We start from the raw sequence: 18,693 nt of genomic DNA on the forward strand, positions 1-18,693 counted from the left end.
AGCAGTCGATTCACCAAACTTTCTGCAGAAGATCAATCTGTCCCTGATGGTTTTTTTTGAGAGAAGTGGCTTAATTGCTGCCATTCTTGATACCAGGCCATCTTCCAAAAGTCTTCGCCTGCTGCCATTCCTGAGCAAGCTCTGCACTGGTGGCACTCCGATCCCGCAGCTGAATCCTCTTTAGGAGACGATCCTGGCGCTTGCTGGACTTTCTTGGACGCCCTGAAGCCTTCTTAACAAGAATTGAACCTCTTTCCTTGAAGTTCTTGATGATCCTATAAATTGTTGATTGAGGTGCAATCTTAGTAGCCACAATATCCTTGCCTGTGAAGCCATTTTTATGCAACACAATGATGGCTGCACGCATTTCTTTGCAGGTCACCATGGTTAACAATGGAAGAACAATGATTTCAAGCATCACCCTCCTTTTAACATGTCAAGTCTGCCATTTTAACCCAATCAGCCTGACATAATGATCTCCAGCCTTGTGCTCGTCAACATTCTCACCTGAGTTAACAAGACGATTACTGAAATGATCTCAGCAGGTCCTTTAATGACAGCAATGAAATGCAGTGGAAAGGTTTTTTTGGGATTAAGTTAATTTTCATGGCAAAGAAGGACTATGCAATTCATCTGATCACTCTTCATAACATTCTGGAGTATATTCAAATTGCTATTATAAAAACTTAAGCAGCAACTTTTCCAATATTTATGTAATTCTCAAAACTTTTGGCCACGACTGTACATACAGAACATGAGGTAACAATGCAAGTTGGCAATGAGCTATCTAATGCAACAAACATATAATGAATTACAGTATAATGACACATAATTAGTGCCCTTATGCTTGAAACAGGCTGTAGACACTGAACATGGGCAGAAAACAAGTGAGAGTGTGGCTCCTCACACAGACATAAGGTCGCTGCTGCTACTAAACAGGAAGAGGACCATAATGCCTAGAAACTTCAGGCTAGAAAAAATACACTAAACCACCAGTAGATGGTGCTATTATCATACAATAGAAGACAGATGGTATTCAAACACAGGCAATTACAATGTCTGCACTGGTATACACTCACAAAGAGCTAGATTTGTATCTGAGGACAGAACAGTCATCATGCCCCCAATATCACTGTCTCCGCACAGGAGGGTTAGTCTGTAGGAGCAATGAAGGTCACAGCGCGAGGAGATATGAGCCAAGAAGAAGATGTCTGTCAGTGACAATGGTGACGCTGTCGTGGAGCAAATAGAAGACTTTATTTTATCTATAAATACTGTTTGAATGAAGATGAAATATTAATATGTCCACATACATTATAAACTATTACATGGAACGTCGTTACTTCTCCCCATGTCACTCTGGACTCTCCCGCAGTGTGGGTGGAGGTGTGAATACAGTGATAATAAGCAAGGTTCATGGGGACAATTCATCTTCACTGCTCTGGAGGTAAACAAGGCTCTTCTTCTCTTCCAAGAAATATATTGTAGTTGTTCGGCTGATACACGATAATTCCACCCAAAAAATAAATATTCTTATCGGCTTTTAAGCTGGAGATACACGGAGACATCAGATGATATGTTGAATTGTGACACTACATATAATGACTGCCAATGGGTTCACAACATGACACGCTACATGTCATCATAACAGTCACATAAAATCCAACACTTGGATTCCTGATCGCAAATCATATGTGACTTTCCTATGATAGAACACAATGCAAGTCATGGTCAACTACAACTTCTGCAGTTTGGCAGATATTATTTACTGCCAAATCTCAGCTCAAAAATAGCTGCACAATAACAAGTTGCAGACAAGTTGAGACTGTTCTGAGACTTGCAGTAATGTCACACATGTTGCCATGTAGCCCAAAACGTCTGTGAATAAGCTGGGTTTAAAATTCTTTTTTGCTCTTATTGCATTTCCCATATCTAAAAATCAATATATCATATTTTTCGCCCTATAAGACGTACCTGCCCATAAGACGCACCTAGGTTTTTGAGGAGGAAAATAAGGTGTGCTTTTGGTGGGTTTTGAACTAATGGTGGTCTGTGGAAGACACTATTATGGGGAATCTGTGGATGACACTGTTATGGGGATCTGTGGATGATGCAATGTTATGGGGGATCTGTGGATTACACTGTTATGGGGATCTGTGGATACGCACTGTTATGAGGGGTTATGTCAGTGCTTCTCAAATAGTGGGGCGCGCCCCCCAGGGGGGGCGCCAGGCTCCGTAGAGGGGGGCTCGTTCAGGGCCGGCCTTTGGGGTGTGCGGGCTGTGCGGCCGCACAGGGCGCCATAGCAACAGGGGCGCCGGGCGGCCGACAGCTCGCAGTGTAATATGCGGCAGGGAGATAAGCGCTTCCATTGTGGAAGCGCTCATCTCCCATCTGATCAGAGGCCGGCGCAGGCGCTGGACGCGATGTACGGAGCGGGGGCCGGGGGAGGGACTGGGAGGAGGAGCTGGGGGCCGGCAATAGCGGTGGGGCGGTGTGGTCACTGTACTATAGCCCCGCCCCACCGCTCCCTCCGGTATACTAATATAAAATGTATTATTGAATTAAAAGTTATTAAACATGCCCCCCTCACTCCTAATAGTACCGTATATCCGAATTTCTTCTGTATAATGCCGGCAGGCAGGCCGGGCGGCCGGCGCGTCCCTCATTGATGAATGAAGCAGGCGGCGCAGACAAGTGACGTCACTGAGGGACGCACCGGCCGCCTGCCGGCATTATACAGAAGAAATTCGGATATACGGTACTATTAGGAGTGAGGGGGGCATGTTTAATAACTTTAAACGGCGGCGGCGGGCACACGGAATCTGTGCATGGCACAGTTAAGGGGTGGGGGTCTGTTGATGGCACTGTTATGGGCTAGGGGGGCACTGTGGATGGCACTGTTATGTGGTGGGGGGTCTGTGGATGGCACATATATAACAGTGCCAGCCACAGATCCCCCTGTAACAGTGCCAGCCACAGTTCGCCCCCATAAGTGTCCGTCATCCACAGATCCCACCATAAGTGTCCGTCATCCACAGATCCCCCCATAAGTGTGTGTCCGATCCACATTTCTTTCTTTTTTTATTCTCTTATACGTTAATAAGGATACAGTGTTATGCAGAGGTGTACTTATAACAATTTTATAGACAAATGATACTATTTACAGTCGCGCGGGGGGCGCGAAATGTTTTCTTCTTCCTAGGGGGGGCATGACAGAAAATAATTGAGAAGCACCGGGTTATGTGGATACGCACTGTTATGGGGGATCTGTGGAGTGGATGGCACTGTTATGGGGGATCTGTGGATGGCACTGTTATGGGGGATCTGTGGATGACACTGTTATGGGGGATCTGTGGATGGCGGCACTGTTATGGGAGTCTGTGGATGGCGGCACTGTTATGGGAGTCTGTGGATGGCACTGTCATGGTGGGGATCTGTTGCTGACACTGTTATGGGGGGGGATCTGTGGATGACACATATATAGCATCTTATGCTATATATGTGTCATCTACAGATCCCCCATAAGTGTCCCTCTGTAAATAGTGAATGACCCCCAATACAAAGGCTGGGGGCCGGCAACTGATATTGGAATGGCAGCGGGGCCCGATGCAGTCACTGTATTCTATTACACCAGGCCCCGCTCACTGTAGTATTCATATCTAACGTGTAGGCATGGGCGCTTTGTTAAACTATAGCAATTCTTTGCAGCAGTAGAGAAATCCACAGTAGTACCCACTTGAAACCCCCGTAGCAGGCAGGCCGGCCGGCAGCATAACGTCACTCACTACGTCACGCTCCTGCTCCACCTGCTTCATTCATAAAGTGGGAGGAGCAGGGGCGTGACGTAGTGAGTGACGTTACGCTGCCGCCCGGCCTTCCTGCTACGGGAGTTTCAAGTGAGTACTACAGTGGATTTCTCTACTGCTGCAAAGAATTGCTATAGTTTAACAAAGCGCCCATGCCTACACGTTAGATATGAAAACTACAGTGAGCGGGGCCCAGTGTAATAGAATACAGTGACTGCACTGGGCCCCGCTGCCATTCCAATATCAGTTGCCAGCTCCCACCCTGCTGATACATCGCGGCCAGCGATGTATCAGTGTTAAATGGCAGCATTCGCCCCACTGCCATTTTCCCCCCACTTTTGGGGGGGGGGAAGTGCGTCTTATAGAGCGAAAAATACGGTACTTTTTCCTGATTTGTTGAATTTTAGTTCTTTATTACAAAGCATTTTCCAGATATAAAACATCAAAATGGCTTCTCTCCTTTGTGAATTCTCTGATGTCTAACAAGACACGATTTCTGTTTAAAACATTTCCCACATTCTAAACATGAATATGGCTTCTCTCTTGTGTGAATTCTCTCATGTCTAACAAGGTGTGATTTTTTGCAAAACATTTCCCACATTTTGAACATGAATACAGATTCTCTCCTGTGTGAAATCTCTTATGTATCACAAGATTTTCTTTATGTGGAAAACATTTCCCACATTCTCAACATGAATACGGGTTTTCTCCTCTATGACTTCTCTGATGAATGTTAAGTTTGGCTTTAGTAGTAAAACATTTCTCACAGTCTGAACATGAATAAGGCTTATCTCCTGTGTGAATTCTCTTATGTTTAACAAAACTGGAATTATCTGTGAAACATTTCTCACAATCTGAACATGAATATGGCTTTGCACCTGTGTGAATTCTCTCATGTATAACAAGATATGATCTCATTCTAAAACATTTCCCACATTCTAAACATTCATATGGTTTCTCTCCTGTGTGAATTCTGTCATGTTCCACAAGATTTGATTTTCGTGTAAAACATTTCCCACATATTGAACATGAATATGGCTTATCTCCTGTGTGATTTGTCTCATGTACAAGAAGATGTGATCTCTTTCTAAAACATTTCCCACATTCTAAACATGAATATGGCTTCTCTCCTGTGTGAATTCTCTCATGTTTAACAAGATCTGATTTATATGTAAAACAGTTCTCACATTCTAAACATGAATATGGCTTCTCTCCTGTGTGAATTCTCTTATGTTTAACAAGATCTGATTTATATGTAAAACATTTCCCACATTCTGAACATGAATATGGCTTCTCTCCTGTGTGACTTCTCTCATGTATAACAAGAGATGATTTCTGTCTAAAACATTTTCCACACTCTGAACATGAATACGGCTTCTCTCCTGTGTGAACTCTTTCATGTCTAACAAGACTGGATTTATCTCTAAAACATTTCCCACATTCTGAACATGAATATAGTTTCTCTCCTGTGTGAATTCTCTTATGTTTAACAAGAACTGATTTATATGTAAAACATTGCCCACATTCTGAACATGAATGTGGCTTCTCTCCTGTGTGAATTCTTTCATGTCTAACAAGACTGGATTTATCTGTAAAACATTTCCCACATTCTGAACATGAATATGGCTTCTCTTCTGTGTGAATGTTCTCGTGTTTAACTAAATCTGATTTACTTGTAAAGCATTTCCCACATTCTAAACAGGAGTATGGCTGCTCTTCTGAGTAATTTATTTTGTGTGTAGAAAGTCTTGATTGTTCTGTAGAATCTTCACTATCCTGAAACCTTTTATCCCCTTTCTGACCTGTTTTTTTGGCAACAATCTGTAATTGGTCAAGAGAAGGTTCCTCATGATGAGGGAGATTATATAATGGAAGTGTACTTTGAAGTCCTGGGTGTACATTAAGTGTAATGAAGTTTTCTCCTAAGCAGCGCTGTAGGACATCTTCAGCTTCTTCTTTATCATTTAGTGATAATATAGGTTTGCCCTTAATAATTTTACTGGAATACTCTGAAAATAAAGATTGGAATTTATGATTATTTTTCAAACTACAGAGAGGACAAACCTATAACATTCCTATTAGGCTGTAATTGGATATATGGTATAAACCAGCTCTGCCTCTAATGCCACCAGATGTAAGGTAGCTATCCTATAAGTCAGTGTCTGACCTTTTAAACAGGTCTTGAGGCATGACTTGGATAATGATTAAGTCAGCATCATTAGAGCTCTTTTTAGTGTACCTGCTGCTGAAAAACTCACACTGCTCAGTACATGATGAGAGATCCTCCTTCCTCCAGCAGCAGGTTCAGTGTGTAACTACAGCTTCTAATTCCTTCTGCTGTTTTATTTTAATGCAGTCTGCACTAAGCTTGTGTGAGACAGCAGAAGCGGGGGAGGAGGTACACTGAAAGGAGCAGGTCACTTAAGGAACAGATGGACGCTGGAAAGAATGAGAAACAAAAATGGAAAATCGTCATGACCTCAAAGGGTTAAGGCTGTGATCATCTGAGAATCTGATCATGGGCAACATCTACATTTTGCAAAATATTCTGTCACAAGGTAAAGCACACATCTCAGGCTGAATTCATGGACATGACAATATGGTCTGTATAGCCGCCTAAGGGCCGCACAGTCACCAGATCTCAGGTTTATAGACATCTTCAGGATGCAGTGGAATAGACAGAGTGAGGTCATCAATCAGAACCTGTAATAAAGGCTTCCAGCACCTTGTTGGGTCCATTACACTAAGAATCCAGGATGTTCTAAGGCTACTTTCTCACTCGCATTTTGGCTTTCCGTTTCTGAGATCCGTCATGGGCCCTCACCAGCGGTCCAAAACGGATCAGTTTTGCCCTAATGCATTCTGAATGGAAAAGGATCCGCTCAGAATGCATCAGTTTGCCCTCCGATCAGTCTCCATTCCGCTCTGGAGGCGGACACCAAAATTTGGCCTGCAGCGTTTTGCATTCCGCTTGACAAAACTGAGCCAATCTGTAACATAGCCAAGACGGATCCGTCATGAACTCCATTGAAAGTCAATGGGAGACTGATCCGTTTTCTATTGTGCCACACAATGCAAGTCAATGGGGATGGATCCGTTTTCTCTGACACAATCTGGCCCAAAAGAAAACTGATCCGTCTCCTATTGACTTTCAATGGAGTTCATGACGGATCCATGCAGTTGTATTATGGTAACAGATCCGTTTTTGAAGATCCATGACGGATTCGCCCAAAACGCGAGTGTGAAAGTACCCCAAGGCTGTGATGGCGAACCTCCGGCACACCGGCTGTGGTAAAACTACAAGTCCCGAGATGCACACTTGCTTGGCTGTTCTCAGAGCTCCACAGAAATTAATGGAGCATGCTGGGAGTTGTAGTTTCACCACATCGGAGTGCCTGAGGTTAGCCACAACTGTTCTAAGGGGAACGAGGGTCTTATCAAGAATTAAGAAGGTGGATGTAATGACGTGTCCTGTGAGTGCAGGTGACCATCACTGAGACGTCTGTGTCCGTACAATATTTACATGTGACATCGGAGCTTCCTGATCATCATGGAGCTGAGGACAGGAGTGCACCGACAGGAAGGAAAAAACACAACCAAACATCTTAACATTTTTAAACACTTAATGACTAGGCTGGTTGTCATTAAATTAAAAATGTTTTGTATTTCATTGTTACATTTCAAGACATAAAACTTTTATATTTTTGTCTGTGGCCGTACGAGAACTTTTATTTCGCCAACAATCTCCTCCTGTCACCCAGTCTGCATAGGGAGCTTCACTACTCCTACCAAAACCACAGAAAAAGGTAAATTTTTCTGTGACTTGTATTTTGTGACATAAGTTGTATTTCTCAATGGAATCAATTACTTGTAATTTATTGTTTAGCTTTTATTATTTTTTATTTTTTGAAAGAACATAAAAAGCCTCAGCAATTTATTTTTTGCTATTTTATTTGGCGTTCTGTCATAAACAGAGTTCAAGGAAACTGTCACGTTCTGTTTAAGGAGACAGGGCAACAAAGAGTGGAAATCATATGGTTGGCAGATGTCAGCTGGATAAGGGGAACCCTTCATGATGTGATGGAGACATCTCCAATCAAAGAGCAGCTCAGCAGCCGGTGATCAGATTCTCCTCCTGCCCTGAAGGCACCAAGGACAGAATCTGAAGTCACCTTCTCAATTTATTATTCCATACCTGTGGTGACATCTCCTGGAATGTCCTCCTCCACCTCACTCCTACACGGGGGATCGCCCATCATCCTCTCTTCTTCATCCTCCACTGTAATATCAGTCAGATCTTCCCCCTGATTTGTCATCTGTAACAATTCAGTACAATACAGCAGACAGGTGGGAAATCTAACAGATCCACAGAAGAGACCCCCACAATCTATGACCCCTCTATGACTGCAGGACCCCCTATATAGATGTGTATAGGGCTCAGCTCCATCTACCTGAGGGTTCTCTGGGACCTTCTCCTCTGGACAGTCCTGGGAATACAGAGGACGGGGACATCTCTCTGGTGGCTTGCTCCTTTTGGATCCATCTGTGGAGACACAAGCACACAGTGACTAAATACATGGCCTCCTGTAGATCTGTCTATAGATCAGACACTTCTCTCAGCTCCTTCACTTCTAGGTTTAGTAAAGGGGAATATCCTCCTCCTGTTGTGCTGTCATGAGGGATGACCTGGAAACAATGGATTACTATTGAACATTTGTATCAGTCACCACTTTTTCTCCTTTCATGGGTGTGAACCCCGATTCCACCGTCTCTGGCATCTCACCCTACAATAGGCCCTACTCTAATGACTAGAGATGAGCGAATTGAAGTTGACGTGGAATTGAAGTGGAATTCGATTTGAATTTCAGAAAAAAATCGATTTGCACCGAATCTGAATATCCTCACGCTTCGTGGTAACGGCTAAAACGGCTGCTGCACGTGTTAGGACATGGATCAAAAAACTCTGGGAACAAGGGATCACCCACAATGCCATGCATGCAGCCAATCAGCAGCCAGCCAATGTACTTAGTGCAGGGAGAGATGTCAGCAGGCGCTAGGGACAGTGCTAGGAAAGACTTCATTGTGCTGAAAAAACGATTTAAAAGTTCAGGGAAAGATTATTCAAGGTGTAGGGAAAGGATAGGGAGGCATCATCTACACTATAAAAGGAGAACATGGTGCAATAGGGGAGTGTACAGCCTGGGTAATAGGAGCGATTCTATTACACCTTGCTGCACTAATTGGGATCCAAATTGCTATCATACTGCTGCTCTTAGGTTTGCACTAGATGATACCTCTGTAATTCAGCAAACCTTGCTTGTTATTGGGGTGCAAGTGCTGTGTTGCAGGGTGTATTTATAGGAATATATACATATGTCATAGTAACCGTTCTCTGGTGAAGTTACATTGTAGAACACACTTTTTTGGGGGTGTTTTACTAGTATAAAAAGTACATATTTTGGGGTGTATTAGTGTAAAAATAAAGTACATCTTATTTGACGTTCTGCGGTGCAGTTACATTGTACTACAGACTTTTTTTGGGTGCATTAATTTCCTTTTAATTTAATAATTTTATCTGACAGTATGTCAGACAGACAAATGACAGGCCCTTCAAAGGGAACGGGCAGTGGCCAAATATTTTTCTGGCGCAGGCACAAGTAGACCAGCCAAGATCTGGAGGAGAGATCCGCCACTTCCTTCATGATGATGAGAGTCGTGTGGGAGCTGATGTTGCGAGGGGGACATCAGTGATGTGCAGACAGTAGTGGATGATGATGAAGCTGATCGCACTTGGGAGTCGGGTGAAGAAGGGGCTTCATCATCAGGAGAACAGGGTGGTAGCTTGCGCGTGAAGCAGCAGCTGAGCCAGCAAGATGGTAGCGTGGCTGGAAGTCATCAGGGTGGCAGCAGTGGGAGGTCGGGAGCCAAACGTACCTGGGGTAGACCGCCAGCTTCGCAGGAGCCTACCTGCCCAGATTTCTAATTCTAAATTTCAAATCCTGGCTTTCTCCTCGACAACTCAGAATCGGTGGTGACCAACAACGGGAAGAACATGGTGTCGGCGCTGCATCAAGGACGCTGAGCCATGCGCCCTGCATGGCACACATGTTCAATCTGGTTGTAAAGTGGTTCCTGAAGTCTTCACCCCATCTGCAAGACATCCTGAAAATGGCCAGGAAACTTTGCATGCACTTCAGCCACTCGTACACCGCAAAGCACACCCTACTTGAGCTGCAGCAGCAGAACGGTATACCCAAACATAGGCTGATATGCAATGTTTCCACCCGTTGGAATTCTACCCTCCATATGTTGGACCGATTATATGAACAGAGAAAGGCCATAAACGATTTCTCGATGATACAAGCGGACAGAGGTACTTCCCTGTGTAACTTCGATGTTAGCCAATGGCAGCTCATGCGTGACACCTGCCGTTTGCTCGGGCCCTTTGAGAAGGCCACTTTATTTGTCAGTCGCCAGGACTACGGGATGAACAACGTCATTCCACTGATTCATGTCCTGGAACAGATGCTGCTAAATTTGGCTGGCCAGGGGACAGGAGACGTGGCGACTACATCTTACGGCCACATGAGCCCTGTGGGGGCTGAACTAGAGGAGGAGGAGGACATTCGAGCACAAGCAATGTGTGGTATTTCTACACAGGTGACAGGAGAGGAGGAGCAGGAGCAGCCAGAGGAGCTACAGTGAGGAAGAGGAGGCAGAGGACCTAGACACACCGTGGCAGTATGCAGTGGAGATGGAGGCAGGGAGTCCCTCCGAGTAACTTGCACAAATGGCACGATGCATGCCCTCTTGCTTGCGTAGTGACAGACGAATTATCACCATTCGGCAGAGGGATGACTACTGGCTCTCCACCATGTTAGACCCTTGCTACCAGTCGAAAATGGGGGCCTTTTTTGAGAGGGAGGACAAACTGAACTACTATAAAGACATCCTATGTAGTCAGTTGGCTGCTGCCTATCTGCACCATCGCCCATCCTCACGCAGGTCTGACCGGGGGGCCCTCTGTGCTCACTTTCCACTGCCATAGCTGCTAGGGGGGTGGGGGGGGCAGGAGTAGTACTAGCTCCATCAGCAGCAACTTAAGTCTAGAGTCGCTCATGAGCAGTTTTCTTCACCCGCCTACTGAAGAAACTACTCACCAGCAGCAGCAGGTAGACATAGAGCAGAACCTGAACCAGCAGGTGGTGGCATACTTGGAATGCATCCTGCCACCCCACATCAAAGATCGCCTGGACTACTGGGCAGCCAAACTTGATTTGTGGCCTCAACTGGCCCAGTATGATCTGGACAAGCTTTCCTGCCCGGAAAACATAAACAGTGTGGCATCAGAGCGGGTGTTTAGTGCGGCGGGGGCCATAGTTACCCCAAGGAGAACTCGCCTGTCCACCCAAAATGTGGAGAGACTGACCTTTGTGGAAATGAATCATGCTGCTGCCACATCACCTCTGTGGTCTCCTCATGCTGCTGCCACCTAACCACTCTGTGGTCTCCTCATGCTGCTGCCACCTAACCACTCTGTGGTCTCCTCATGCTGCTGCCACCTAACCACTCTGTGGTCTCCTCATGCTGCTGCCATCTAACCACTCTGTGCTCTCCTCATGCTGCTGCCACATGACCATTCTGTGGTCTCCTCATGCTGCTACCACATCACCACTGTGTGGTCTCCTCATGCTGCTACCACATCACCACTCTGTCATTGGGCCACTCTGTGGACTTCTCATGCTGTTCCCACCCTCCCCAATCCATGACTGGGCCACTATTTTGCCTTTTTGGCCTGGCTGACATCATCATTTATTTGACCATTCTTCTGATCTGTCAGAAGGAAAAATGAGACACACAATGGATCCTGTCTGTGTAGCAGCTGTAAGGCCTGTATGGTCCCATCAGAATTGGCTTATGATTTGGTAGCCAAAAGCAGGAGTGGGTACAAAACACAGAAGACATGCAAATATTCCATTCACGTGTCATCTCTGTTTTGGAGCCACTCCTGTTTTTTTTGGCATTAGCAATACTGATGGATTACTGACCAAATGCTGACTGAGTGAAGGCGGATGTTCTACAGACAGGATCCGTTTTTTGTGGGTTATTGTTCTGACCGATTACAGGAAGGGCAAAATAATCAGTGACGTCAACACAAACTTACTGCTGACCCCCTCTCCACTCTGTCAGGGGCGCTACTTGTATAAGAGTTTAATAGAAGAGGTTCTGTAGACATCTATGTGGAATCAGCTGATGACGGTGTAAACGAGTGCGCTTTTTCTTGACACTAACATCGACCTGTAATTATTACTATATTTGAGTTATTTGGTCAGTTTTGCCCCTATAACTGCCCAAATAAGTGAAGTGTGCAGTGATTCTAAAAGCGACGCCTGTCATCTGCATGTCATACGGACTCACAGTATTATTTCACTACCACAGCAGACTCCCTATGCGTGTTACTGCAAGGCACAGTGTTCTACACCACTATACAGGCTCTCTGCAGCCCGGAAATAGGTGTTTTTTAATGCGATTAGCCACAAATAAATTTGGATCGAATCTTTTTGGAAAATTTGGTGAAACGGGCGAATAGAATTTTTGAGAAAATTGCTCATCTCTACTAATGACCTGTCAGAAATATTTCCTTTGATACAGATTTCACCGTCTCCATCTTGTATTCTCAATTCTGGGACACCCGGATTTTCCTGCGGGATCCTTGCCCGGTCCGTTTCACATTTGGAGCTCACAGGGCAAATGCTGTGCCCCTTACTTTAGAACATCAGGAAGATGGTTAACACATACAGAACTGCTCAACCTTTCTAACCGTTGCCAGCCAGGCTCTTGGAAGGCAATGCAGTTATTTCAATTTTTATCCACTCTTCCATCGAACCCGGGTTATGATAGATCCCTCACTTCATATGAAAAATCCTGCATTGGATCAGGTATCCTCCGACATTCTCTGACTTTTACAAGTTACTGATCTCCTCACCCTCGGATTTACGACCGCTGTACATCTACAACTAGGCTTCCAATCTGGGTACTGACATCTCTGACCAATGTTCCCAATTATTTCAACTCACCCATAAATCCTCTCTAGCCAGTAAATGCCAGGAAGCAGGCTACAAAATACTGACCAGATTGTACTGTGTCCCAAGACGACTGCACAAAATGTTCCCTGCAGCCTCCACGATGTGCCGGCGTTGCCACTCAGCAGAGAAAGAAAATCATTTTGAATCCCTGCATCCCAAGTACCATGACTTTTTTCTTTCTATGACCTTGTGATATAAGAGACTGGTGCTCCTCCATTACATGTCACTGCACACACGTGTATACACTGCACATGACGGCTCTTACCTTGTGATATAAGAGGCTGGTGCTCCTCCATTACATGTCACTGCACACACGTGTATACACTGCACATGACGGCTCTTACCCTGTGATATAAGAGGCTGGTGCTCCTCCATTACATGTCACTGCACACACGTGTATACACTGCACATGACGGGTCTTACCTTGTCATATAAGAGGCTGGTGCTCCTCCATTACATGTCACTGCACACACGTGTATACACTGCACATGACGGCTCTTACCTTGTGATATAAGAGGCTGGTGCTCCTCCATTACATGTCACTGCACACACATGTATACACTGCACATGACGGCTCTTACCTTGTGATATAAGAGGCTGGTGCTCCTCCATTACATGTCACTGCACACACGTGTATACACTGCACATGACGGGTCTTACCTTGTGATATAAGAGGCTGGTGCTCCTCCATTACATGTCACTGCACACACGTGTATACACTGCACAAGACGTCTCTTACCTTGTGATATAGAGGCTGGTGCTCCTCCATTACATGTCACTGCACACACGTGTATACACTGCACATGACGGCTCTTACCTTGTGATATAAGAGGCTGGTGCTCCTCCATTACATGTCACTGCACACACGTGTATACACTGCACATGACGGGTCTTACCTTGTGATATAAGAGGCTGGTGCTCCTCCATTACATGTCACTGCACACACGTGTATACACTGCACATGACGGCTCTTACCTTGTGATATAAGAGGCTGGTGCTCCTCCATTACATGTCACTGCACACACGTGTATACACTGCACATGACGGCTCTTACCTTGTGATATAAGAGGCTGGTGCTCCTCCATCACATGTCACTGCACACACGTGTATACACTGCACATGACGGCTCTTACCTTGTGATATAAGAGGCTGGTGCTCCTCCATTACATGTCACTGCACACACGTGTATACACTGCACATGACGGCTCTTACCTTGTGATATAAGAGGCTGGTGCTCCTCCATCACATGTCACTGCACACACGTGTATACACTGCACATGACGGCTCTTACCTTGTGATATAAGAGGCTGGTGCTCCTCCATTACATGTCACTGCACACACGTGTATACACTGCACATGACGGCTCTTACCTTGTGATATAAGAGGCTGGTGCTCCTCCATCATGGCCTCCTTGTACAGGTCCTTGTGTCCTTCTATATACTCCCACTCCTCCATGGAAAAATAGACAGCGACATCCTGACACCTTATAGGAACCTGACAACACAATGACACCGTCATCACCCAGACCCCTCCAGTGCTGTTACTGGAGAATTTCCCAGCATTCCCAGCAGTGTCACCTCTCCAGTCAGCAGCTCCATCATCTTGTGGGTGAGCTCTAGGATCTTTTGCTCATGTATCAGGGGGTGAGGGGAAGGCTCTGTGATGGGGGGAGGGGTCCTGCTCCGCCCTCCTGACTCCTGGAGATGGATGATGGGAGTCACACAGTCCCCCGATGTCTTCTTCACTATTGTGTACTCCTGTGGATGGAGAGAGACGCTTAGGGAATAAACCCTTCAGGGGCCATGTGCTCTCCTCCGGCCCTCTCCTCCCGGGTACAACGTGCCTACTTACCTTCTCATGGCTCCTACATGACTATTGGTCCCTGGTCACATGATACATCACTCACCATACTGGGGGCTGATCTTCAGGTTCTCCATCACTTGGAAGGTCTAGAGGACGTTCTACAGGACCCTGGACTCTTCCTATCACTTCCTATGATGGATTCTCCTTCCCGATGTCTGACTTGTTACAGAATACAATACAGAGGAGAGAAATCTAGAAAAGTTTACCTCTCCGCTCAGCAGGGAGATGATCTCCAAGGTGAGGTCTAATATTCTTCTGCTGATCTCCTTCCTGTCCATCCTTGGTGGTCATTCAGGAGAAAACTGGAGGAGCTGGAGGCTTCTAGTACTGCAGGCGCCTTTATGAGAAGAGGAGAGGAAATCATCCAGGGAACAAGACCAGATGTCACCTCCAGAACCGCACTTCCTGAGCCTGGAGGGGCCCCGCTCCTCAGAGCCCCCACCACATGGATTCCAGGGGCCCCAACATGGAGATTTCTGGTGGCTCCACAGGAGATAAATGTCTGATAGATGCAGGTCCCACCTCTGGGCTGTGCTCAGCTGTGTCCAGAACTCCTAGAGAAGAGACTGGAGAGAGCTGAGCTCAGGCCGGGCCCCGCTGCATTCATTGTGTTCCTGGAGGCAGGGGCCCCTCACCAGAACAGTCAGGGGCCAGAGAATGATGACAACCCCCACTACTCCTCCCCCATCATACTAAGCTGAGGAGCGGAGAAGGATTCCTTGTGTGTAATGGAGGAGAATCTCCAGAGGTGACATGTCTGAGCTCTCCACCACACTGTCTCCTCACAGCTCATCTTACCTGCAGGCTGGAGGAATGGCTGATACCAGAGAGAACAAGAGCCCTGACTACCGACCAGGACCTGCCCAGTATTTGCTGCACTGCCAGAGCTGAAGGACCTGCGGTGACGTCACTGTCATGTGATCAGTGTAGGGGGTGGGGCTCAGCAGTGGAGAGGAGAAGAGGTGGGGAAGGACCTGGGGTGACGTCACCATCATGTGATCAGTGCAGGGGCGGGGCTCAGCAGTGGAGAGGGGAGGAGGTGGTAAAGGAACTGGGATGACGTCACCATCATGTGATCAGTGCAGGGGGCGGGGCTCAGCAGTGGTGGGGAGAAGAGGTGGTGAAGGACCTTGGGTGACGTCACCATCATGTGATCAGTGCAGGAGGCGAGGCTCAGTAGAGGAGATGGTGAAGGACCTGGGGTGATGTCACCGTCATGTGATCAGTGCAGGGGGCGGAGTAGGCAGTAGAGCCAATGATCACATGACGGTGACGTCACCCCAGGTCCTTCAGCTCTGGCAGTGCAGCAGATACTGGGCAGCAGGTCCTGGTCGGTAGTCAGGGCTGTGACTGGAGTGCAGTTGCTGGAGGCAGGATCTCCCAGGAGCAGCTCCACTCTGGCCGATCACTAAAGAAAAAATAGAAATGACTCAGTGTGAATTCCGTTTCTGTATGGCTACTTACACACTAGCGTTAATATTTGCCGGTATTGAGACCCTATGACTAGTGTTGAGCGAACTTGTGTTTTAAGTTCAGCGTCTAAAGTTCGAGTTCAGGTTATCGAAGTATTCCGTTATGGATTCTAAATTCCGTTATGGTCCATGGTAGCGGAATCCATAACGGGATACTTCGATAACCCGAACCCGAACTTTAGACGCTGAACTTAAAACACAAGTTCGCTCAACACTACCTATGACGGATCTCAAAAACGCTTCCGTTTTGTCTCTATTCATTGTCAATGGGGACAAAACGTAACTGAGCAGAACGGAGCGCTCCAACATGCCTCATACCGGAGAGCAGCATGCTGCGGTTTGCTTTCCGTCCTGAGATGCTGAGCAAGACGGATCCATCATGACCAACCAATGCAAGTAAATGGGGACGTATCCGTTTTCTCTGAGAGGTCAAGGGTCAATCTCTTATTTCCATTTCATCCACCCTGCGGGGGGTCGGGATTAAGGGAGGTGAAGAGTTTTTTAATTTTCCTTAAAGGTGGATTATCGATGGGTATTCACCCTCCTTATTTCTTACCCTTTACTGGGTTTACCTGGATCCCTCTGTCCTTCTGTGGCTCATGCTAACGCTGGGCAGAGGGAGAGACATGGCGCTCGCTTCTCAGCCCGCAGCCTCCACCTCTACTACAGGCTCCCGCGCTCTCTTTCCCCTCTTGGGAAACAAGCCGGATGATACCCCATGTGACTTCTGAAGGAGGAGGAGCGGTATCGCGTGCACATCCAGCGTGTGCTACAGAAGACCCATGATGCGGTCATGTGACCAAGTGTCATCGCGTCACATGGTGAAGGCGGAGTTGGGCCCTGCACACACCGGAAGTGCGGCAGAGCCGGCAAATGACGTCAGACGCCGGTGTCACGGTGGGGAGTGGGGGAAACTCCCCACTGTATTATGAGGGCTGTTACTAAGCCTGGACACAGGGAAAAGACGCAGGTCACCTCCTACAGCCACCCTAATCCTTACTCTGACCGTATGAGCGCCCCCTAAAGGTGGGAGGGCTCATACACTGGAACCTGTATCCTGCTGATCCTAACAGTCCCTTGCATAGTGGTCAGGAATAGGAGACAACCGGTTCGGAGTCTCCAGTGGCCTAGTAACAAATGGAAGAGAGATAGATAGAGCAGCAACTGAACGGCAGGTAAGCACCAGGTAAAACAACAACACAACAGAACAACAAACACTTACCTGCCGCAGCAAAGATGGAACAACGACAACCAAACAACCTGGAACCTCCTGCGAACACCGGATGCAAGGCTGCTCCTAAACTTTAGGTTCACCCCTCCGGGAAACCAATGGGGCCCCCTTCAGGAGGCATAGACAGACAAGGAGATGTCTAGCAACCATGCCAGGCATAACACCAAAAATGCCAGACATAGTACACCAAACAAGACATCACCACACACCCATAACATAAACCCACATCAAACACAACAACAGGTAAGGATAGGGGATAGAACATAGAAACAAGGGGGTGACATTGATGTTCAACTAGGATGACCCTAAGACTGGACAGATGGAATCCAGGACCATCAACACTTCAACACACACACACACCAAGGCTGGAGGCAAAACTAGATCTCAGGCTCAAAACACAAGGATAAATGCACCCAGTTCCACACCAAGGAAGACATTAACCGCACGACCACCAGACAGAAGGAGGAAACAACTTAAAGGGGAAGTGCACACAAGCAAAAAAAAGCAACACATTGCCGCAGGCAACAGCATGCATGGCAACCATGTCATGGCGCACACAACAAAGGCCCTGACCCTGCATGCTATAACAGCAACACGCTGCTACAGGCAACCGCAAGCTAATTTAAAGACAGACAGCATGTGGACCGGTGCCTCAGTCCAGCATGTCTGCAGTGGCTCCCCCGGCAGGACATATGGATAATCCAGACCCCTTTATAGCAGCTCCTACTTAGAGTTCCCCAGTGGGGAGAAAGGAAAGTCTCATTTAACCTTATGTGTATTATGGTCTTAAAGGGGTTGTCCGAGTTATGAAAAAAATATATATTGCACTGAAAATCTGATGGGCAGCAATATATAACTGAGCTAAGCAAGTTTCAGGCAAAAAAAAAAAGATATATTTCCTAATTTCCCCGGTTCTCTTCTGGCCCTTGTTTACATGCAATAAAAACAACCTCTGCCCCTCCCCCTGCTCTGCTAAGGGAGTGGATACAAGAGCTGCCCTGAGTGCTGGAAGAATCAGCAGCATCTTGTATGTGTAGAACCACAAGTCCCAGCTGTATAACGACACTGCTAATACACACAGGATCTTCCCCCTACCTTCTTGTGCAATGCTCTTGATGAAGATGCCCTAAATTAGAGCATTTGAGATACACTCTGGTGCTCCAAATCAATGTACCCCCACGGAGTTAATATCCACGCGTGGTTGAGAGACTAGACACTGACACAGGAGCTGG

At 46.7% G+C, this 18,693-nt stretch overlaps 1 protein-coding gene across 1 annotated transcript in view; it reads right to left on the bottom strand.

The window, feature by feature from the left end:
• Window positions 1-4,359: 4,359 nt before the first annotated feature.
• Window positions 4,360-18,693, bottom strand: part of LOC120990645 (zinc finger protein 250-like) — a 36,761-nt gene continuing 22,427 nt past the window's right edge. Inside the window, exon 2 of the mRNA XM_040419561.1 lies at window positions 4,360-5,818. Coding sequence (XP_040275495.1) covers window positions 4,497-5,818 — 1,322 coding nt within the window. The 3' untranslated portion in view covers window positions 4,360-4,496. The remainder of the gene's footprint in view (window positions 5,819-18,693) is intronic.

This window comes from Bufo bufo, chromosome 2 (genome assembly GCF_905171765.1).
Source record: "Bufo bufo chromosome 2, aBufBuf1.1, whole genome shotgun sequence".
Classification (NCBI taxonomy): Eukaryota; Metazoa; Chordata; class Amphibia; order Anura; family Bufonidae; genus Bufo; species Bufo bufo.